At 39.1% G+C, this 21475-nt stretch overlaps 1 protein-coding gene across 1 annotated transcript in view; it reads right to left on the bottom strand.

The window, feature by feature from the left end:
- Positions 1-21475, bottom strand: part of AHCTF1 (AT-hook containing transcription factor 1) — a 74562-nt gene that overhangs the window by 6508 nt on the left and 46579 nt on the right. Inside the window, exons 25-33 of the mRNA XM_081114444.1 lie at positions 20978-21128; positions 19259-19366; positions 17267-17459; positions 13566-13769; positions 12572-12965; positions 10755-10878; positions 7897-7976; positions 4598-4806; positions 1315-3112 (exon numbers count right to left, since the gene is read on the bottom strand). Of these exons, the coding sequence (XP_080970570.1) occupies positions 1315-3112; positions 4598-4806; positions 7897-7976; positions 10755-10878; positions 12572-12965; positions 13566-13769; positions 17267-17459; positions 19259-19366; positions 20978-21128 (3261 nt within the window). The remainder of the gene's footprint in view (positions 1-1314; positions 3113-4597; positions 4807-7896; positions 7977-10754; positions 10879-12571; positions 12966-13565; positions 13770-17266; positions 17460-19258; positions 19367-20977; positions 21129-21475) is intronic.

The raw sequence follows: 21475 nt of genomic DNA on the forward strand, positions 1-21475 counted from the left end.
TGCCACGCTCACTGCTGTAGTTTTTTCATTTTAACTTGAACATAGCAGCCTTAATAAGTTAGCTAAACTCTCACATTTTGTCCTTTCATTCTCCTCCATGCAAAATATATGCATAACCACATTTTCATAATACCATGAAGAAACTGAATTGTATATAGTACTGCCAAAATTAAAAATTAAAATAATTTGGGGAGGAGGACCTGCTACAACTTCAAATCATTTTTAGAACTAATAAGCAATTCTATGGCAAAGGGCCATTTCCTGGACTCAGGCTATAGAAATATAACGAATGAGTGCATAAATACAATTTTTTAGAAAAGTCTCCTTTCTCAAAAATTCAAATTTCTTTTTTTAATATATTTTATTGATTTTTTACAGAGAGGAAGGGAGAGAAATAGTTAGAAACATCAATGGGAGAGAAACATCGACCAGCCGCCTCCTGCACATCTCCCACTGGGGATGTGCCCGCAACCCAGGTACATGCCCTTGACCGGAATCGAACCCGGGACCCCTCAGTCCGCAGGCCGACGCTCTATCCACTGAGCCAAACCGGTTTCGGCAAAAAAAAAAATTCAAATATTTAAAGCAGTTTTTGCATACTGAATGCTGAAGATATGAGTTTACAGATTTCTAAATGGCTTATCTTCCTCTTGGCCTTCCTCACGGCATCAGGAAACCATAATAGGGTGTTCACTGATGTTAAAAATACATGCAGCCGTTTAAAAAAGTTTAATAAAACAAGAAACTAAAATTAAGTTACTTAGCTTATACGAGCATAATAAAGAGAAATGATTTTGTTCTAAAAAATTAAACCCAAGTCAAGTGAGCTATAGGATTTAAAAGGTTATGATGAACCAGAAAATTCTTAAATCTGAAAATAAACTTTAAAATAGAAAATCTTTAAATTTTACTATTAAAAGATCAAAATTGTTTTGGAAGGAGAGGGATTCCCTGTAACAACAAATCATCTTTAGAAGAAATAATCAACCCTAGCTGGTTTGGCTCAGTGGATAGAGCCTGCGGACCAAAGGGGGTCCCAGGTTCGATTCCAGTCAAGGGCATGTACGTTGGTTGCAGGCCTGGGCCAGAGGCAACCAATCGGTGTGTCTTTCTCATTGATGTTTCTCTCTGTCTTTCCCTCTCTCTTCCACGCTCCCTGAAAATCAATGGAAAAATATCCTCAGGTGAGGATTAACAAAACAAAACCCCCCCAAAATCAATTACAGTCTGTATCAACTCAAATCATGCTTAAAACAATTTGAAACTGAAGACTGCATAAAATGAAAATTATACTTTGACTAGAAATAAACATACCTTTATCTTTCCTTGAAACCTTTGACACAGGAGAAAATAAAGACTCATTTTCTGGTGCAGAAAAGTCTGGCAGTAAAATGGCCTTGCTAGACCTAGTCCTCGTGCTCCGGGAAAACTGCGTCACAGGCGTTTTGGCAAGTAATTGTTCTTCTCGGTCCGTGGGTTCCTTCTGCGCCACGTCTTCATCTATGTATTTTTCAGGTATTGAGCGTAATGAACGTTTTTGGCTTTGATTTTCAATCCTTTTTGTAATCTTTTTCTTAGAACTCATCACTGTAACAAGTTCCTCATTTGGCACTAAAACTGATTTTTCTAAAGTTGGTTTTCCAACCCCAGTATTTTCACTTTTAGCTGGGGTGTTTCTCGCAGATCTCTTCTGAACTCTGCTCTTCTTAGGACTGTCCTCTTCCTTCACAGCCTCGGATCCCACATCTAGTGAAGGATGAATTTTCCTTGGTCTACCACGTTTCCTAGGCGTAGCAGGTATATCACCTTCTGCTCGAAGAGTCAAAGGAGATGAATCAAGTTTAGAGTCTTCTCTAACACCTGGTGCCTTAATGTCTCTCTTTGTAACCCTTTTACTCCCTTGGACAGGCGGCGGCTGTTCACTGAACTTCCCATCTTGCTCGTGTCCTGTATTTTCAGAAGTCTCTAAATTAGCAGGTCTCAATCTTTTGTTACTTATGCGAGGACTTGCTTCTTTACTGGTTTTTAGATCATTTACAATTTCAACACTTTCCTGATTTTCTACAGATTTTTTCACTCTTTTAGGAGTCTTTTTTGTAACAGACGAAAGCTTAACTTCTTTTCTAAGAGAAGTTTCTGTGGTTGCTGGTTCCAACAACTGAGATCTTGAACTTCTTAATACCCGACCTGGAGTAACCTGTAATTCTTGTTCCACAGAATTAAGACTCTCTGATGTGTCTTTCTTTCTCCTTCCTCTCTTAGGAGTAAGAGCATGTTGAGGTATTTGCTGGGTCTGAGATGGTTCTTTGACACTAGGAAAGGCACTTTCCGAAGCCGCCGACGTTTCTTTTGTTTTCCTAGCTTTCTTTCTAACCGAGAGGCCTAGCGTCTCAGGAGGAGCAGCATCTGCTGACTCTTCCTGTTGCACTGACTTCACATCCAGGCTTTGGGTCCGTTGTCGTCTGGTTCGAGGTCTGGATGGAGTCATGTCATTAACTTGGCTAACATTCATAGTCACTGTACTTGCTTCCTGAGCAGTCTTCAATGTAGATTTGACTGACTTGGTGGAACTCCTTACCTTTTGGCTTATTAAAGGTATGTTTTCATGAATGGACTGTTCCATTGTATCTGAAGTAATGTCTTTACTTCTCGTGTCTTTAATGACATTTTCTGCTACTGCTGCTTTAATTGGTTCAGGCACATACGGTAAGGCCTCTGTCTTTTGGGACTCCTGTTCATTAGTTATGATAGATGGCAAGTTTGCAACATGTCCATGGTCATCGTTTTCCCCAGTGTGTACATGTTTTGAATCAGTTACTGTGTTAGCTGCTTTAGCTAGCACATTAGATGCTGCAGAATCACCTGTCTCAGCTTCCTCTTCACCTTCCAATATCAAGGTGAAGTTGCTCTGAGCCACAAAAAGTTCCCCATCTACTTCAGCAATGTCACCACACTCAGCAGAGTCCTTACTATCAGGCAAGTCACAGAACTGCTGCTCTATGGTCTCAAAATTATACTGAAGCTTAAGAGTTCCTGAGGGATACTCATTAAATGAAAGATTCTTAGCCTCTTGTCCTGAGTCTTGAACTTCAAGCTTTTCATTTTCAATTACCTAAAATGAATTAAAAATAAGAGACTGGTTAAAGAATTTATATATATATATATATATATATTTATTTAAACTTGATACATAATGTTTTTAAATGACCATTTCACCCTTGATGTATGAATTTTAAATATAAACTACTTTTGACATGGCATCTACTTATGGATTTACTTTATAAAATACCCACTTAAGCAATCAGACTTTCTTAGTCAAAATAACTAGACAATAAAAGATCTTGAGATTCTGATTGGAATTAAAGTAGACACCCACATTTCCCTGGCTAAAAAAGAGTTTTAATTAACAAAACCTTGAAATTATTATGATGCTAATAATTGTGAGAAGAATTAAGGACTTACTCTGTTCTCACCCAAGAAAAAATTAATTGGAGAAAAAGAAATAACCCCCAAACTGTGTTTTAATGATAATCCCCAAATTACCTAGCTAGCCACACTTCTCAACAGCATGATCCCCATAAGGTTGAAGAAGAGTTCACCTACATAAGCTCCCTTGGGCTAGACTCAATCCTCTTCCCTTTGCTGGGGCTGCATAAACCATGAAATTCCTAAGGCTTTCAAGTTCAGTCCCTCTCCTGCAAGGGTTTGGTGGAAGAAGGAATGGTCCTTGCATTTACCTTTTGGTAAGGGAAGGGGAGAAAAAGGAGGAGGTAGAAAGTAACAGAGAGATCTCCTGACCAAGAGGTAGAACATTACCACCCACCTAGACAATGACATTCCCCATTCCCCAAACATTCAATGGGATGACAGACTGGAAATACGCAGAAATGAGGATGCCCACTAACACCATGCCCACGAGTTTTTCGCCTCCCCGCTAAAGGAATAGGGACGTTGTCCATCTATTTCACAGTGAATATGGACAACCATGACATTTCACGAGTTAAGAAACTTTCCAAATACTGTACAACCAAATTTCTATAAATAATTAAAATAGTTGCTTTTCTCCCTTCTTAAATTCAATTATCATATAAAAGTTGCCTGTCAATAATAGGAGAGAATTGGAATTTTTAGAAACCAAAGGTCATATTAAGTACCAAGAAAAAAATAAATCCTTCCTGGAGTATATCTGTCAATTCTCCCATAAGTATGCATGGGGAAAAAAATCTATTTAACTATATTCAATTATTTTCAAATATATGCTCTAAATAGTTTCAATGTCATACTTGTCTTTGGAGTAGCCAGGATGTGCTTTCTTATGGCTAAAAGGACTTCCATTTGAACCAGATACTAAGCAAAAATTAAACTGTTAAAATTGTGAATTCTTTAACACAGCCTTTTGGCTTTGGTTCAGAAAAATAATTTCTTACTTAAAGGATGTATTCTTTTACAGGCCACAAAATATCTTGAAACACCTATCTTTATAAAGAGGTTTTTATATAACAATCAAATAAATGAATACATTAGGTTAGAACTATGGCTTAAAACCTAACTCAAAACAGAAAGACCGACAGAGAATGAAAAAATTAAAATTTTTTACATGAACTTTTTGAGTATCAGGAGAATCGTCAGAAATTGGAGGCTTTTCTTCTGGTAAGTCAACACTTTCTTTTAGTGCATCAACTTCTATTTCATGATCTTCTTCTAAATTCACTGCTATTTCCTGGTCAAGCCTACGTTCAGAGATGACAGGACTTTCAGAGGTAACGAGCCCAGAGCTTCCGCTATCACCAAGGACATCGGCCATAGCTGAAAGAAAAATGAGAGTTCATCTTTCATGTTTTAAACGGAAAAAATAATATATACACTATTTGGGAAGCAAACAGAGGGAAAAGGCTACCCTGCACTTCAGAATATTTCCTTGAAAAACTTTTATACTGCCAAAACTGATATACAAGGATTTACATGTTAATCCTGTTTCTTTAGTATCTCATTACTCAGTTTAAACAATATATGTGCTGCCTGACTGGTGTGGCTTGGTGGTTGAGCGTCGTTGACCTATGAACCAGGAGGTCACCATCATTAAATTCCTGGTCAGGGCATATGCCGTTTGTGGGCTTGATCCCCAGTGTGGGGTGTGCAGTGTGTGATCAATGATTCTCTCTCCTCATTGATGTCTATCTCTCCCTCTCCCTTCCTCTCTGAAATCAATAAAAATATATATTAAAAAAATACATGTGGTCCTACCAGGTTCGATTCCAGTCAAGGGCATGTACCTTGGTTGCAGGCACATCCCCAGTGGGGAGTGTGCAGGAGGCAGCTGATCAATGTTTCTCTCTCATCGATGTTTCTAACTCTCTATCCCTCTCCCTTCCTCTCTGTAAAAAATCAATAAAATATATATTTAAAAAAAATACATGTGCTTTTCACAAGGATAAAACACATTAGATAAATTTTACATTTAAAAATCACTGTTTGCCCTGACTGGTTTGGCTCAGTGGATAGAGCATCAGCTTGTGGAATGAAGGGTCCCAGGTTCGATTCCGGTCAAGGGCATGTACCTTGGTTGTGGGCACATTTCCAGTAGGGGGTGTGCAGGAGGCAGCTGATGGATGTTTCTATCTCATCGATGTTTCTAACTCTCCATCCCTCTCCCTTCCTCTTTGTAAAAAATCAATAAAATATATTAAAAATAAATCACTGTTTTTTCTCAACTGGAATATAATTTTTGTACTTATTGTAAAACATCAATATGATAAATGTTTTGAGGAGCTCAGATGTTTCTTATTAAATTAATCTGAAAATTATACTCACCAGTTTAGATAACCAGCTATCCTTGTTGAGTAATTATAGAATTGAAGGATATGAAATCTGGGCTTTAACCAAGCTATGAAAAGGACTACATAGATATCTTTCTTTTAACAGAAAGCACCCAAATGGCGACAAATATACTTCACCACTTAAAAAATAATACCTTGGGGGTGGGAAGCTCATTAAAAATAAATTCTTCCTTATTCTTTCAGCTTCCTCTTTGCCAAAATTTTGTCATTAGTGCATGCAAACCATATTTGGATTTGGTGTTTGTGAATGATACCAAATTCTAAATTAAAAAATCAGTTAGTGTAGCCCTGGCCAGTGTTCTCAGTGGTTAGAGTGCTGCCACATGCAATGAAGGGTCTCGGGCTCAATTCTCAGTCAAGGGCATGTACCTGGGTTGCAGGTTCATTCCCACCTGGGTCTGGTGTAGGAGGCAACCATTTGATGTGTCTCTCTCACATCGATTTTTCTTCTCTCCCTTCCTCCCACTCTCTCTGAAAAGCAATGGAAAAAAATATTCTTGGGTGAGGATAAACAACAACAAAACCAACCAACCAGGAAAAAGCATTTTACACATTTCACAGATAATGGGTTAATATACAAAGACTGCTTATAAAGGAAAAAGTTTTTCACCAGTTTGGCAAAGAGGAATGGGAAAATACATTGCATGCTTCTTTCTATGCACGCTACCTTCTAATCATCAGTGTCTGAAAGCATAAACAACCAAGTATTAAAAATACGTGCCTACTCCTTGACTTGGCAAATCCATGTTTAGGAATCTACCCAACAGAAACACTGATATATAATGTGCAAACATATACACACAAGAATATTCGTTGCAGAAATGAAACAGCAAAACAAAAATGGTGATCAGCTCAAATGTTCAACAGTAAGTAATTAGTTAAGCATACCAGAGAACATCCATATTACCACATATATTATAACCATTAAAAAAGACAAGATTGCCGAAACTGGTTTGGCTCAGTGGATAGAGCGTCGGCCTGTGGACTGAAAGGTCCCAGGTTGGATTCCGGTCAAGGGCATGTACCTGGGTTGCGGGCACATCCCCAGTGGGAGATGTGCAGGAGGCGGCTGGTCGATGTTTCTCTCTCATCGATGTTTCTAACTCTGTATCTCTCTCCTTTCCTCTCTGTAAAAACTCAGTAAAATATATTAAAAAAAAAAAAAAAAAAGACAAGATTAATCTAAACTAATGACAATGAAAATTGTCTTAAGTATATTAAGTGGAAAAAATTTGCTTTTAAAAAAAGTGTTAATTATAACAGATACCATTTATTGAGCCTTTATTAACATTTAAAGCTATTAATATATTTTTTTAAAATATATTTTATTGATTTTTTACAGAGAGGAAGGGAGAGAGATAGAGAGTTAGAAACATCGATGAGAGAGAAACATCGATCAGCTGCCTCCTGCACATCTCCCACTGGGGATGTGCCCGCAACCCAGGTACATGCCCTTGACCGGAATCGAACCTGGGACCTTTCAGTCCGCAGGCTGACGCTCCATCCACTGAGCCAAACCAGTCTCGGCTAAAGCTATTAATATTTTAAAGACAGACAATGGATAGCCCAGTCTTATACACTGTAAGTACAGAACTGAGTTATGAACCCAAGCAATCTGGTTCAAGCCTCTGTTCTCTTTAGCGATCATATTTATCTCCCCTTCCTCTTTCAACATGTGGGGGGAAATATGCATATGGAAAAAAATTTCAGGAAAAAGGAAGCTGCCCTATGTAGATATGAGTCCCAGAAGATTAAGAAGCAGGTATGCAGTCTGGCTGGGTGTGGATTGCTAACTTAGATTGCTCTTCTTTGATGTTTTGAAGGAAAACAGTCCACAAAAAGCATTCTAAGATTTCCACTGTTAGAATCATAGAGTGCATTACAAGCAACCCACGGTTTTCATAGCTGATATACCTTCAGACACCATATACACCAGAGATTAAAAATTGAGATAAACAAATCTGGATAACAGATTCATTGGTTCTAAGAATAGATCCCTTTATCAAAACACCAAAACGAAATAATTCTAAGTCAAAATAATACAAACATTCATCATTACCTGCTCTAATTGCAGAGGTGCAGGTTTCAACTGATACTTCGTCTGAAATTGGTACCTTGGACTTCGGGGTGAGGGTTTTCCTTTAGAAAAAGAAATATGTATTTGTGAGAAGATCCCATTTGCTCTAATATGCTTTAAATCCTACTCCCTTTCCTATTTGTCATATTGCTGATAAAAACCAATATTTCACTTTATTGGCAATAATGACATGGCCTTAAATTACAAGCAAAATGATTTTAAAATGTTGCTCGGAACAAATTGCACTTATACCAATTTTTAATTACTGGTGGCCATGTTTTCCAAATAAATCTGTCAAATATTATGGGACATTTCCTCTACACTCAGGAGAAGGAGGTTCAGTATTTTAATGCTAAGATTAAGGAATAACTCAGAATGGAAAACTAATGGGATCTGCATTATTTACTCCACTTCATAAAATTAAGTTTTGGAAATATGCTGACAGTGATCCTTCCTATTCCGAGCTGGCCTCCCCTGCCAAACCCAACTAAAGCATGCTGATTTTTAGAAACGGGAAAGTGCTGGGATCCAACCCCAGCAGGTCCAGGGGTTCCCGAAGGTGTGGACGGAGTCGGTGAAGAAGGAATGACACAGAGACAGCGTTCAGTTGATCAGAAGCCTACCCAGGATCTCTAGCCAGGATCTCCAGCCAAGTTCTGTGTAGCCAGGTTCTGTTTTTTTATTGTCTTGTTACATCTGTATTTATACCAGTTGATTTTAATCCTATCAATTTCTATTGCAAAGGTTAGGACGTTTCTTATCTCCATTCCAGGTAGTAAGATTATGTAGCTTAAGCGTAATTGTTCATAGTTAAAGTGATTAACTACCCGCCTGGCACTTAGTTAAGGGGTTTTATTCCCTCCCTAAATTCAGGGAAAAATCCCTACCTGGGGAAACAACCTTTCTCGGAGAGGTGACCTTGGTTAAAACACAGCGCCAAGAAGGGGAGCAAACATATTAAGAACAGTATGCCATATACACCAGGTCCCTTGAAACATATGCTGTGCAGATGTTTCTTCCCTGCAGCGACTGTGTCAAGCAGCAAGGATGGACCGGCTTCTGGCAGGAAAGACATAATTATTAAAATAAATTACGCGTTTATTTATAGTTACATTTGTATACTTACTTCAATCACAATGTTTATAGTAAGAATAAGAACCAACAACTAAATTTGTTTGTTTAAAAAGGAACTAGCTTGCCAAGAATGAGAATATTCACCTAGCTCACTGAAGACTAAAGTTTCTTTTTTTTTAAACATTTTTTTTCTTTCTTAAGGTATTACATATGTGTCCTTCTCCCCCCAGTGCCCCTCCCCACCCCACCCACTCATGCCCTCACCCCCCTGGTAAGACTAAAGTTTCTTATCATGTGAATGCTCTTTGTTTTGTGATGGTTATCCATCAAACCCATTTGCAAGAAATATTAGTTTTCATTAAATTAAAAAAATATTTGAATTAATAAAACAAATCTGGATAATCCTTTCATATTGTTTTCTCCCACTTTTTGCATGAAGGCTTGGCAAAGATCCCAGCTGATCAGGGTTTCTTGTTTCAGAAAAGAAGCACATGACCGAGTTGAATGTGTGAGAGGCCACTGTTATGATGGTGATCTCTGTGAGTGCTTTCTGAAGTCACTCTTAGGACTTACAAAGCCATTTATAATGTTGTAAGTTATGTTTTATGTGGTTAAGCTTAGTAAATGTTACTACCTTTCCCACCCCATTTTCTTAAAATTGATTTTGAGAGAGAAAACATTTATTTGTTATTCTACTTATTTATGCACTCACTGGTTGGTTCTTGTATATGCCCTGACCGGGCTCGAACCTGCAACTTTGCGTATCGGTATGAGGCTCTTACCAACTGAGCTACTAGACCAGGGCTTCATACTACTTCTTAGTAATTGAAACTGCAACATTTTTGGAATCCTGTACAATGGTGTCACTGTTGTTATTAGTGCTGATGTGCAATGTGTCCAATCTTGCAATGAAATAAGGGGCTGTGTCATAAGCTGAATCAATTCACTGATTAGTTCAGCTAACTTTCAACAAAGTGGTGTACACATGTATATATATGTATGTACGTGTGTGTGTATATTAATCCTCACCTAAATGGTATGTTTATTGATTTTAGAGAGAAAGAGAGAGAAACATAGATCGGTTGCCTCCCATACATGCCCCAACGGGGTATCGAACCCGCAACCTTTTGGTGCATGGGACGATACTCCAACCAACTAACCTACCTGGTGAAGGCTGTACTGATTGCTTATCTTGTTGTGGGCCATAAATTGTTTGGAAATTGGCATCAATCAGACCATACTTGAATAGCACTGCCCTACATCATCTAGCACATCTCCTAAATGTGCAAGTGCTAAACGAAACTAAGTGGGAGCATAACACTTCATGTCATTAAAAAACAAAGCTTGGCTTGAGTTTTGTATCCATCCAATGGTAGGGAACAAAACTGCTTCTGCGCCATCTCCCGATGCTCACCTTGGTGCTATGGGAACCTCACCCCCGACCATCGGGAAACCACTGAAAACAGAAGGGACTGGGAATGAAACTCTTTGTCTTCCACAAAAAATAGGACCACCAAAGACTATGAGTTCTACCTCAACCCATCAAGTATGTCTCTATATATTCAGGAAATGTTGAGTATTGTTCTAAGTTTTCATAAAGCTACTAAATAGCACACAATTGTACAAATGAACTTCTTTCATAACAGAAAACATTACCAAATATAGAAATGTCAAAAATGTAAGTAAGAGTTGACCTATGCATAGACTGTTTTACTGGTTCAGTTTCATTTAACATGAATATGTGAAATTTTCCCAGACACACTTACCTTTCATGGGTTAATAGCACACCAAGAGAAGCGTCAGCCCCTTGAATAGGGCTTGAGTGATTTAATACTGAAAGTGCTTCTTCTGCAACTAAGACAGCCTTTGTTTCTCCATCTTCTAAAGGGCCTGTAAACCACACAGTTAAGAATATTTACAATTATCTGTGTTGATGTTTTGCAATTACTCATGGTCTGGGACTCCACTTTTCAACAAGTTGTCAGGTCTGCTCTCTGTATGTGTAGCTCGCTCCTTTGACATTAGACTACCAACAACAGTTCCTTCTAATTCTGCGTCCCAAGAGCTTCCTCACCCCCTTTAATCTATCATTTCTCACATTTGTCTTAACAGCCACTGCTACAAGTGTTTTAGATGTAATTCACTTAATCCTCAATATTTAAAGTGGCAGTACTATTATCCCCATTTTAAAGATGAAAAAACAAGCATATAGTTATACTGCTTATCCCAGGTCACAAACCTAGTTAAGTAACTGAGCTAAGAGCCTAATACTTACCTTTCAAATTATTTTAGTGGAATACATATGTAAACTTCCAGACATATGCTGTTTATGAAAAAACAATACTAAATCCTGAGAGCAACTAATAAAGGCTTGTTTATTAAAGACATCACAGCCTGGCCAGTGTGGCTCAGTGGTTGAGCATCAACCCATGAACGGTTTAATTCCCAGTCAGGGCACATGCCAGGGTTGTGGGCTCAATCCTCAATAGGAGGCGTGCAGGAGGCAGTCCATCGATGATTCCCTCTCATCACTGATGTTTCTATCTCTCTCTCCCTTCCTCTCTCTGAAATCAATAAACACATACTGGAAAAAAATGACATCATAGCCCAAACTTCACTGGACTCAGAAACCTTAGTTCAGCTCAGGCAGGAAATATTCCCCAAAAGAAATCATTATGACCCAGATTTTCATAAAAGTATCTGGTTTTACAGATTTAAAAGTAGGAGTTACCTTTAAAGAAGCTTGATACAACTGCAGGGTTCAGAAATAAAAAGAAAACAAGGTTTCTTGTCCACCAAGTCTACCCTTCCCTTTGCTGGTGGCCCCCAGCTTATCACTATCAAACCACAAGTGCTTGTTTGTTTTCACAGCCCCCTAGGCTCTAAATGATATGGGAGCAGATGCCCATGCCCACTTTCCTCACCTCAACAACACCCAGCACACACACACTTTGTTGCACATACATTAGGGGCTTACAATTTTTTTGATAGATGACTATAATAATAAAAGCATAATATGCTAATTAGACCAAAGTCCTTCCAGACAACCTTCCGGATGAAGCCAGGGCTACGAGGGAAGCATGGTCCCGGGTGCCAGAGGGAAGCCGATGCCGGCAGCTGGGGGAAGAAAGGCCTACTCTTGCACGAATTTTGTGCATGGGGCCTCTAGTAAAGACAATAAATTCACGGGCCGTTGTACATTTATTTTGATCATCCAGTGATTATTTTGGAGGTAGGGATGGAGAAAGAGTAGAAAGAGCTTCCTGGTTCTAGAGCAGCTTTTTAGATTTGCTGGATAAGTTAAAAATTGTTAATAGCAATCTCATCTAAAGTTAGTATTATTTCTCATAGCTATAAGGCCTTAAGTCAGACTGAGAGTTAACATTTCTTCCTTAAACATTACTGTTCTTCTCCCCTTCCCCCCAAAAAGGAACACAAGTACTTCTCCCCTCACATCTCATACCTATTGTAAGTGGAGATAAGATGTGTTTATTGTGTCATGTGCTTTTTTATCGTGAAAAAAATTCTATTACAAATGAGGGACATCAATAGCCATTTTGAATACTTGGAAATGAGTTCTTACCTGTTGGTTTCTCCAGGTCTAGAGGAGTGACTGATTCACACACATCTTTATCATTGTCCTTCTCAGTCGTTTCAGCTGGCTTAGTCATCAGTCCAGTGGAAGCACTGGCTGGCTTAACAGCCATGACATGTTCAAACTCTCCTGGCGATGGGGCGTCTTGGTACTCCAGTGACTCGGTGGAAACATTGCTGTTTTCTTTGCTCACATCCAGTTTCTCCAAACTCTGTGAAGGTGTGTTTTCTGACCTCACGTCCATTTCTTGAGGGTCCATTTCAGGGCCATTCAGGGAAAAAGATGTCTTATCTTTGTTCGTCAGCCACTCCGTGTCTCCTGGAATTCCACATTTGTAGAAAGGTCTAGTCACAAATGCTTTTGTTTTGCTATCATCTGCAGCCTGTTAAGTAAAAGGTTTTGAAACATAATTTTACTAGTAAAAATCAGTCAATTCAAAGCTATTAATGCCAATCATTACCTACCCTTTCCATCTTAATCAAAACTCATGTATTCTAAATCCATTCTCTTCAGATACATGATTGAAGTTTAATGACTGTTAATGTTTCTCTAATTAAAAATCAGTATTTCCAAGATGACAATAATCATCAATTGGGTTCCTATTAACAACCCACAGTGGAATTCTGAAGATATATCCTCCTAAATAGACAATCGATTAGGAACTTAGTAAGAGAAGCAAAACAATACAGGTTAAAAAACAAACGAACATGGGCTAAAAATTAGGTCTTGGTTCTAAGTCCCATTTCTGACACCAAATAGCTATTTGTCAGCAATTTATTTGGTGCTTCGTAAGCCCTACTTTTTCCGACTGTAAATGATGGGTTTGGCTTCGGCAAAATCCTAGTTTCTTTCTGAACTAATATTTTCTGATTTCATGACTATTTGCAAGATTGTATACAAAAATCTATAGTGGTATTATTAAAATGATATATCTAACTTTTTACTTGTGGGAACTTTTTGTTTCAAATATTATCAAACTTACTCCAGAAGTCCATTTTGTGGTCATGCCATCTTCCATGAATGAAATTCTAGTTTCTTTAGGTCGTAATGGAGGAGTAAGAGACCTTCCGGGCGACTGGGAGGGAGACCCTAAAGGTGTTGATCGAAGGCCAGACCTTAGGATGGATTGAGGAGTGAACTCGGCAAATCCAGAGGAAGTAACTGACATGGCCAAAGTTTTAGCTTTCTATGACAAAGAGTAAATGGAAATCCACCATTAGTGTCTATAACAGGCAAATACATAAGGATAGATAGGGTCAACTGAACCACAATGGTGGCCAAATTCTCATCTCAAATAAACACATAATAAGTTTTATTATAGACTAGAGGCCCGGTGCACAAAAATTTGTGCACTCAGGGGGGGAAGGAGGGGTCCCTCAGCCTGGCCTGTGCCCTCTTGCAGTCTGGGACCCCTCGGGAGATAATGCCTTGCTGGCTTAGGCCTGCCCCAGGGTGGCAGAGGGCAGGCCCAATCCCTAGGTGCAGCCCCTGATCAGGCTCAGAGCAGGGCTGATTGGGGAGTTGGGGCGCCGCCCCGTCATGCACAGAGCAGGGCGGATTGGGAGGTTGTGATGCCACCCTCAGTCACGCTCAGGGTAGGGCCGATTGGGGGGTTGGGGCACCATCCCCTGTCACACTCAAGGCAGGGTCGATGGGGAGGTTGCGGCGCCACCCCGTCACGCACAGAGCAGGGCCAACCAGGGGGTTTGGGCGCTGCCCCGTCACGCTGATCCCGGTGCCGGGAGGCCTCTTGGCTCCGCTGATCCCGGTGCTGGGAGGCATATTACCCTTTTACTATATAGGATAGATAGAGGCCTGGTGCATGGATGGGGCTGGCTGGTTTGCCCTGAAGGGTGTCCTGGATCAGGGTGGGGGTCCCCACTGGGGTGCCTGGCCAGCCTGGGTGAGGGGATGATGGCTGTTTGCAGCTGGTCACACACCCTTCAGGGTGGGGGTCCACATTGGGGTGCCTGGCCAGTCTGGATGAGGGGCTGAGGGCTGTTTTCAGGCTGGCGGGTGACGGAAGCTCTCAACTGCTCCTTTTTTTCTTTTTTATTCTGGGCCAGCTTTAGCTCTGAGGCTCCGGCTCTTAGGCCTCCGCTGCTGAAAGCAGGTATCTGGTTTGTTTCGGTTCTATAATCGAAACAATGTAAAACTCCAGCTCTGAGATCCCGGCTTGCTGAAAGCAGGTTTCTGGGGTTTTGTTTAGCTTCTACATTTGTTACAATGTTTCAAACTCCAGACTCAGAGGCCGGCAAGGCAGGTGGGGAACGTGGGTTTCCTCTGTCACTGAAGCAAGCAAGCCTCATGTTAGTTTCAAGCTGCCTGGCTGCCGGTAGCCATCTTGGCTGGCAGTTAATTTGCACATCTTGCTGATTAGCCAATGGGAAGGGTAGCGGTCGTATGCCAATTACCATGTTTCTCTTTTATTAGATAGGATTACTGGAAAGAAAATGTAAAATTCTATTCAGAGCATTCTATATGTAAGACTACAAAACATAAAAGTGCATCCATAATCATTCTAAAGGCCTTGGTTGTTCCAAGTATAAAGTCAACTTAAAAATAAAGTGCATAGATCAGAGAAATTATTTTACTATTGTTTAGAAAACTTTATACTTTAAAATATATTTTTATTTCAGAAATGGAGAGGGAGAGAGAGATAGAAACATCAATGATGAGAGCTAATCATTGACTGGCTGCCTCCTGCACACCCCCTACTGGAGATCCAGCCGGCAACTTGGGCAGGTGCCCTTGACCAGAATCAAACCCGGGGCCCTTTAGTCTGCAGGCTGATGCTCTATCCACTGTGCCAAACTGGCTAGGACTGTTTAGAAAACTTTGGATCAGCGATTCTCAACCTGTGAGTCAAGACCCCTTTGACGGTTGAATGACCCTTTCACAGGGGTTGCCTAAGACCATCCTGCATATCAGATATTTACATTGCAATTCATAACAGTAGCAACATTACAGTTATGAAGTAGCAACGAAAATAATTTTATGGTTGGGTCACAACATGAGGAACCATATTTAAAGGGCCAGAAGGTTGAGAACTACTGCTTTAGATAAAAGAGATAGTATCGATGAACAGAATTCTAGCTTAATTATAGCAATCTAATCTAAATTAATGAGACTGAATTAAGAATCCAACAGTACCTAAATTATTTATAAAAATTATAATGAATAAAAATAATTAGAATAGAAAGTATTTACTAGAAATAATCCCTTCACTTGACTTCTCTAAAGAACTAGTGAACAAATTACCCCAATTAAATCTGTTACAAGATTATATTGGTTTTTTTCCCCTAGACTGTTTTTGGCAGCAGGGACAAAATTATCTTGATTTTATTTCATTTAAACCTAGCTGCAGACAGTATAAAATTTGATTGTTTTTTTGAAGAAAAAATGTTAGAAATACTGTACTGGATATTAAATATCAGGAATTTAATAGTCTTAGTAATCCTTTTCAACTTACTTTAGGATAAGCATTTACCGAAGTATCTTTTACTCAATTTGAAAAATAAAGCAATTCCCTGGTTCATTACAATGCTAGATATCAAGGAACAATAAAAAAGAAAAAAAAAGAGAAAAGATCCTAGGATTAGATCTAGAACACTGGACAAGGAGCTAGGGCAGGGGTGGGCAAACTTTTTGACTCGAGGGCCACAATGGTAAGTTCTTAAACTGGACCGGAGGGCCGGAACAAAAGCATGGATGGAGTGTTTGTGTGAACTAATATAAATTCAAAGTAAACATCATTACATAAAAGGTACGGTCTTTTTTTTTTTTTAGTTTTATTCATTTCAAACGGGCTGGATCCGGCCCGTGGGCTGTAGTTTGCCCACGGCTGAGCTAGGGGATAACATATGTGAACACATTTTGACAAGATGAAGGTAGAAGATCACTGTTACCAGTCATCATACGCTTAGTTTTGTGGTTTCTCCGCTAGTAATTTGTCAGAGAGGGTGGAGGCAATTTAAAGACAGATATCTATTAGTAGAAAAAAGTAACGTTTATAGTTGCATTGAAGGAGCCAGAGAATTAAAATTAATAAATCTAAGAACTAAAAAGCATTTGATGGAATAATAGCAAAAGGGAATAAGAAATAGAATTTAAGCCCTGACCGGTTTGGCTCGGTGGATAGAGCGTCGGCCTGCGGACTGAAGGGTCCCAGGTTCGATTCCAGTCAAGGGCATGTACCTCGGTTGTGGGCACATCCCCAGTGGGAGATGTGCACGAGGCAGCTGATCGATGTTTCTCTCTCATCGATGTTTCTAAGTCTCTATCCCTCTTCCTTCCTCTCTGTTAAAAAATCATTAAAATATTAAAAAAAAAATAGAATTTAAAAACTAAGAAAGTAAACCCAAGAATGTGAAGGCATTTTTCAAAGAATACAGGCCAATTTATAAGGATCACAAAGAGCCTTTCAGGACAACAATATAATTAATAACTGTTAACCTTGAGTATAGAGCCATTTAAGCACAAAGGGTAAATTCAGCAAATTCTATTAAGAAGATGTAAAAGTAAAGAAAGCATTTGGGAAAGATATCCACAAAAAGAAAAAGAGGGAAATAAAGGCTTAAATCATCAATCATTCAGAAATATCAGTTATAAATAGCTATTTCTCCCTGCTACTTAAAAATAACTTTCTAGCTTCACTAGGAATGCTAGGTATGGAATACTCACCTTCACGACAACAGGAGTTTCAAGTAAATGTAATTCTGAAGCCCTGGAGGTATTCTGATGTGATCCTTTTATTGGTGAACTTACTGACGATGAGCTAGGTGTTAGGTACAAAGGATATCTGGTGGGGGTTTGCTGAATAAACCCCAAAGACTGAGAAAGCTGGGGAACAGGATGCACAACCAAATCCAGCAGCCTGTAATCAGAGTACATACATGAGTAGAAAAACCCTGTAATTTGTTTATTGAGTTATACTAAAGAAACGACAGAATTTAGTAACCCATTTAATTACTCAGGCTTTTACATTCACTGGTAAATATGATAAACTGCATTAAATATAAATTCAGTCAAGTACATTAACGATGCATGCTTAAAATGTCAGAGTATTGATTCAGTAGCAAAATAGAGAACTAAGAATTTTAGATAATTGATCTAAAAAAAGGGAGTTCTAGTCCTCCTCCCTCCCTTTTTTACCAGTGTTTACTAAGCCCCCACTATTTGCCAGGTATCTATTTTTTCAAATGAAGACGAACTGCTAATGATTTAAAATATTAAAATATATATTAAAAAATAGGGCAATACTACCCAGCAATTTATTTGCTACAATTCATTTCACCTACTTATAATGTACATAATGAACACTGGCTTATTCTACCTTTATGGTTCTCATCACAATAAAGACTAGACTGACCAACACAAAAAGAGTTTTTACTCTCCCAAGTGCCTGTTGCTCCACAGAGAACCACTGGGAAGGCAGCAGGTTTTGGTGCCCAGAAATGAACAGGACCAGCTGCTCCGCCTTCCTGTCCCGTCTCACACGTGCTCTTCACTATGGAGGGCAGACCAACAGAGGCAGCTGGTGCTCAGGACCTACCACCCACTGCGGGCGTACTTACAAGAGGCACTGTTCTTTTTTTTTTTCTTTTCTGTTTTTTTGTGTGTGTTTTTTTAAAATATGTTTATTGCATTCAGAGAGGAAGGGGGGTGGGGGGAGAGAGACAGACATCCATGATGAGAGAGAATCATTGATTGGCTGCTTCCCGCATGGCCCCTACTGGGGATCGAGCCCACACCCGGGCATGTGCCCTGACCGGAATCGAACCTGGGACCCTTTGGTCTGCAGGCTGATGCTCTATCCAGTGAGCCAAACCGGCCAGGGTAAGAAGCATTTTTCTTAATACATGGTCTCTCTACTTGTTATTTTATACTAACACAGCTTTGAGATTTCCAATAAACAACAATATGTAAATCAGGTTGCTTGACATTTTTTTCTTCATTTGTATTCAAATTCTGTATCTGTAAACTATTTACTCACTTTTACATTGAGCTACCCCCAAATAAATTTTTTGTTAATCCTCACTGGAGGATATTTTTTCCATTGTTTTTTGGAGAGTGGGAGGGAGGGATGGAGGGAGAGGGAGAAACAGCAACTGGTTGTATCCCACACACCCCCAACCAGGGTGAAGAAAGAACCTGCAATGAAGGTATGTGCCCTTGACCATTGGCACACTGGACAGGGCCCAAATAGATATTTTGTAAAATGCTTTGCACTGTGCTAACACTTATGTTTTAGATGCCTATTTAGGAATGATTGCTTTTCAAAAGCAGGGCTTATGCGACAAATGGAACCAGCGCCTGCCTAAGTAAAAGCCAAATTCATATATTACCAAGAGTTATACTAAAAAAACACGCTCCAGTTATACTATAACACTATCAAAAAAACTATTTTTCAATTAAGTTTTCTAAAGAAAATGTCAATTATTGCATTAAGTCTTAGGATTTCCTCAACTTTTTGACCATGATCCAAATAAGTAATGCATTTTAGGTCATACACAAAATATAAATTACATAAAATAACACTTAGCAACCAATCTCTCACATCAATGTTTCTCTCTGTCTCTCGCCCTCCCTTTAACTCTTTCTAAAAATTAATGGAAAAGTATCTTTGGATGAGGATTAACAAAAGGACAAAGAAAAGATTTAATAAATTCTTACCTAGAAACTTTTTGTGATGCTTTTAAAATTGGTGTTCCAACAAATGCCCCAGGCAGCTCTGAATCTGGGAGAGAACACACTACAGGAGATGGTCCTTCTATTCTAGGACTACAAAGAAAATAAAAATGTAGCTTTTGATTATGTATTACAAGGAACATTAAATTAAAAATGCTGTAAAAAGGTAGGATTAGATGGGAGAGGACGGCTTTTGTTTTTTACTCTGTACATTTCTGTTTATTTACAAACTAGTGTCCTGGTGCATGGATTTGTGCACATGGAAATTAATTAGAAGAAATATTTTAATGTTGCTATTTGCCCTTTCTCTATAATAGAAGTGTCAACCAAATTCATGATCAACAATGACAGATCGAAACACATGCATGCGATTGGCGCCAGCGAGAGCTTTATATGTATCACGCATGAGTCATCTTAGCCTTTTATAGATATAGAATAAACTTGCTTAATTAGACCTGCTTTCTGATTTAGCTAAACTTTTTCCAGCCCAGTGAGGCACCCCAACTTCTCTTTCAGATAATTGTCAGCAACACAGCAGTAACTATCAACACGAAGCAGATTATTATTGTAGATCACACAGGGAGAACAAAGGGTAAAATATATAACTGCAGCAGTGTTTGACTATATTCTGTGCAGTGAGAAAACCTGAAGTCATTTTCAAGGTTCACCATTTCTTACTTCTTTTCAGTCAGGTCAAGTTTCTAAGCTTTTTAAATCTCCATTTTCCGGTTAATGAAAAAAAAAAAAAAAAAAAAAAAAGGATTCCACCAAGCCTCCTATCTACCCACTCCAGGACTTCTGTGAGGATCAAATGAGATGAGGCACAGGAAAACGCTTCAAACATTTGGTTAAAGTGTAAAATGTTTGCACCTGGCTATATAGCAAGTTGTGTTCCTGGCCTGAAGAAACTCCAAGGCAGTGGTTCTCAACCTTCCTCATGCCGCGGCCCTTTAATACAGTTCCTCGTGTTGTGGGGACCCCCAACCATAACATTATTTCGTTGCTACTTCATAACTATAATGTTGCTACTGTTAATGTTTAAACATGTTAATGTTTAAACATAATTAAAGCATAGTGATTAATCACAAAAACAATATGTAATTATATATGTGTTTTCCTATGGTCTTAGGCAACCCCTGTGAAAGGGTCGTTCGACCCCCAAAGGGGTCGCAACTCACAGGTTGAGAACCGCTGCCCTAGAAGTCACTAGGGATAGGAAACCAGGTGTTGCTATGTGATGTCATTACCCAGCGAACACAGCAACCATTTCCGGACCAGGCTGTGGGCAGCGTTTTGCGTCATGCAGTCTTGGCAGCGTCGGCTGCGATTTGGTGGGCTATGGCTCCAGGGTGGTGATGGGGCCTGTGTCCCACTTGGGGGAAGCTGAATGTTGTTTTTTGGCACCAGGTCTGCAGTGCTGTTTATTTTTAAATGGCCAGTGAATGCTATGGCAGCTCCTGCATTGAGCGTCTGCCCCTGTTGGTCAGTGTGCGTCATAGCTACTGGTCGGACAGACACTTAGGCATTTATATAAACAAAGAAGTATATATATACCAATGAACATACATTTTTCTTATAACAAAGTAGCTAATAGCAAGAGTTTTTCCTTTTTACATACAATAATAAGCTCCAAGGCTGCTTATGAATGCTGTTGATATCCAGGAAAGGTTAACAAGTAACATGACTATAGAAAGTAAAACATACCTGTTGTAGGCTAAGGTGCTATCTTTAGGTTCACCACTTTTCCAAACCTCTCCAACTTTAGATAACACGTTATGGATGAAAGCAGACCTTGTTAACACAGTCCCCATTACAGCTCGCTTCGGAACTGCTGATAATGGTTTGGGCCGAGAAACTGTAAAATGAAAAATTTAGAATTCAATTTAATCTCTAACACCAGGACTTTAATAGAAGACTAATATAAAAGAGTGACTGGAAAAACAGATTGCAAGAGTTTGGTTAAAATTGCATTTGTTTTAATAACATCTATGTAGAAATTTATTTATTTGGGCTTTCAGAAGACGGTGAAAGTTACATGTTTTCTAAAAGTTGGACAAGAGCCTTCAAATGAAATAAAAAAGTTCTTTCATTCTTTGGTACATTACTAAGTAAATTATAAAAATGCCCAAGAAAGCTTTAAACTTTTTTTTTAAACATATTTTTATTGATTTCAGAGAGGAAGGGAGAGGGAGAGAGATAGAA

This window comes from Myotis nattereri (assembly GCF_964212035.1).
Source record: "Myotis nattereri genome assembly, chromosome: 20".
In the NCBI taxonomy this organism is placed as follows: domain Eukaryota; kingdom Metazoa; phylum Chordata; class Mammalia; order Chiroptera; family Vespertilionidae; genus Myotis; species Myotis nattereri.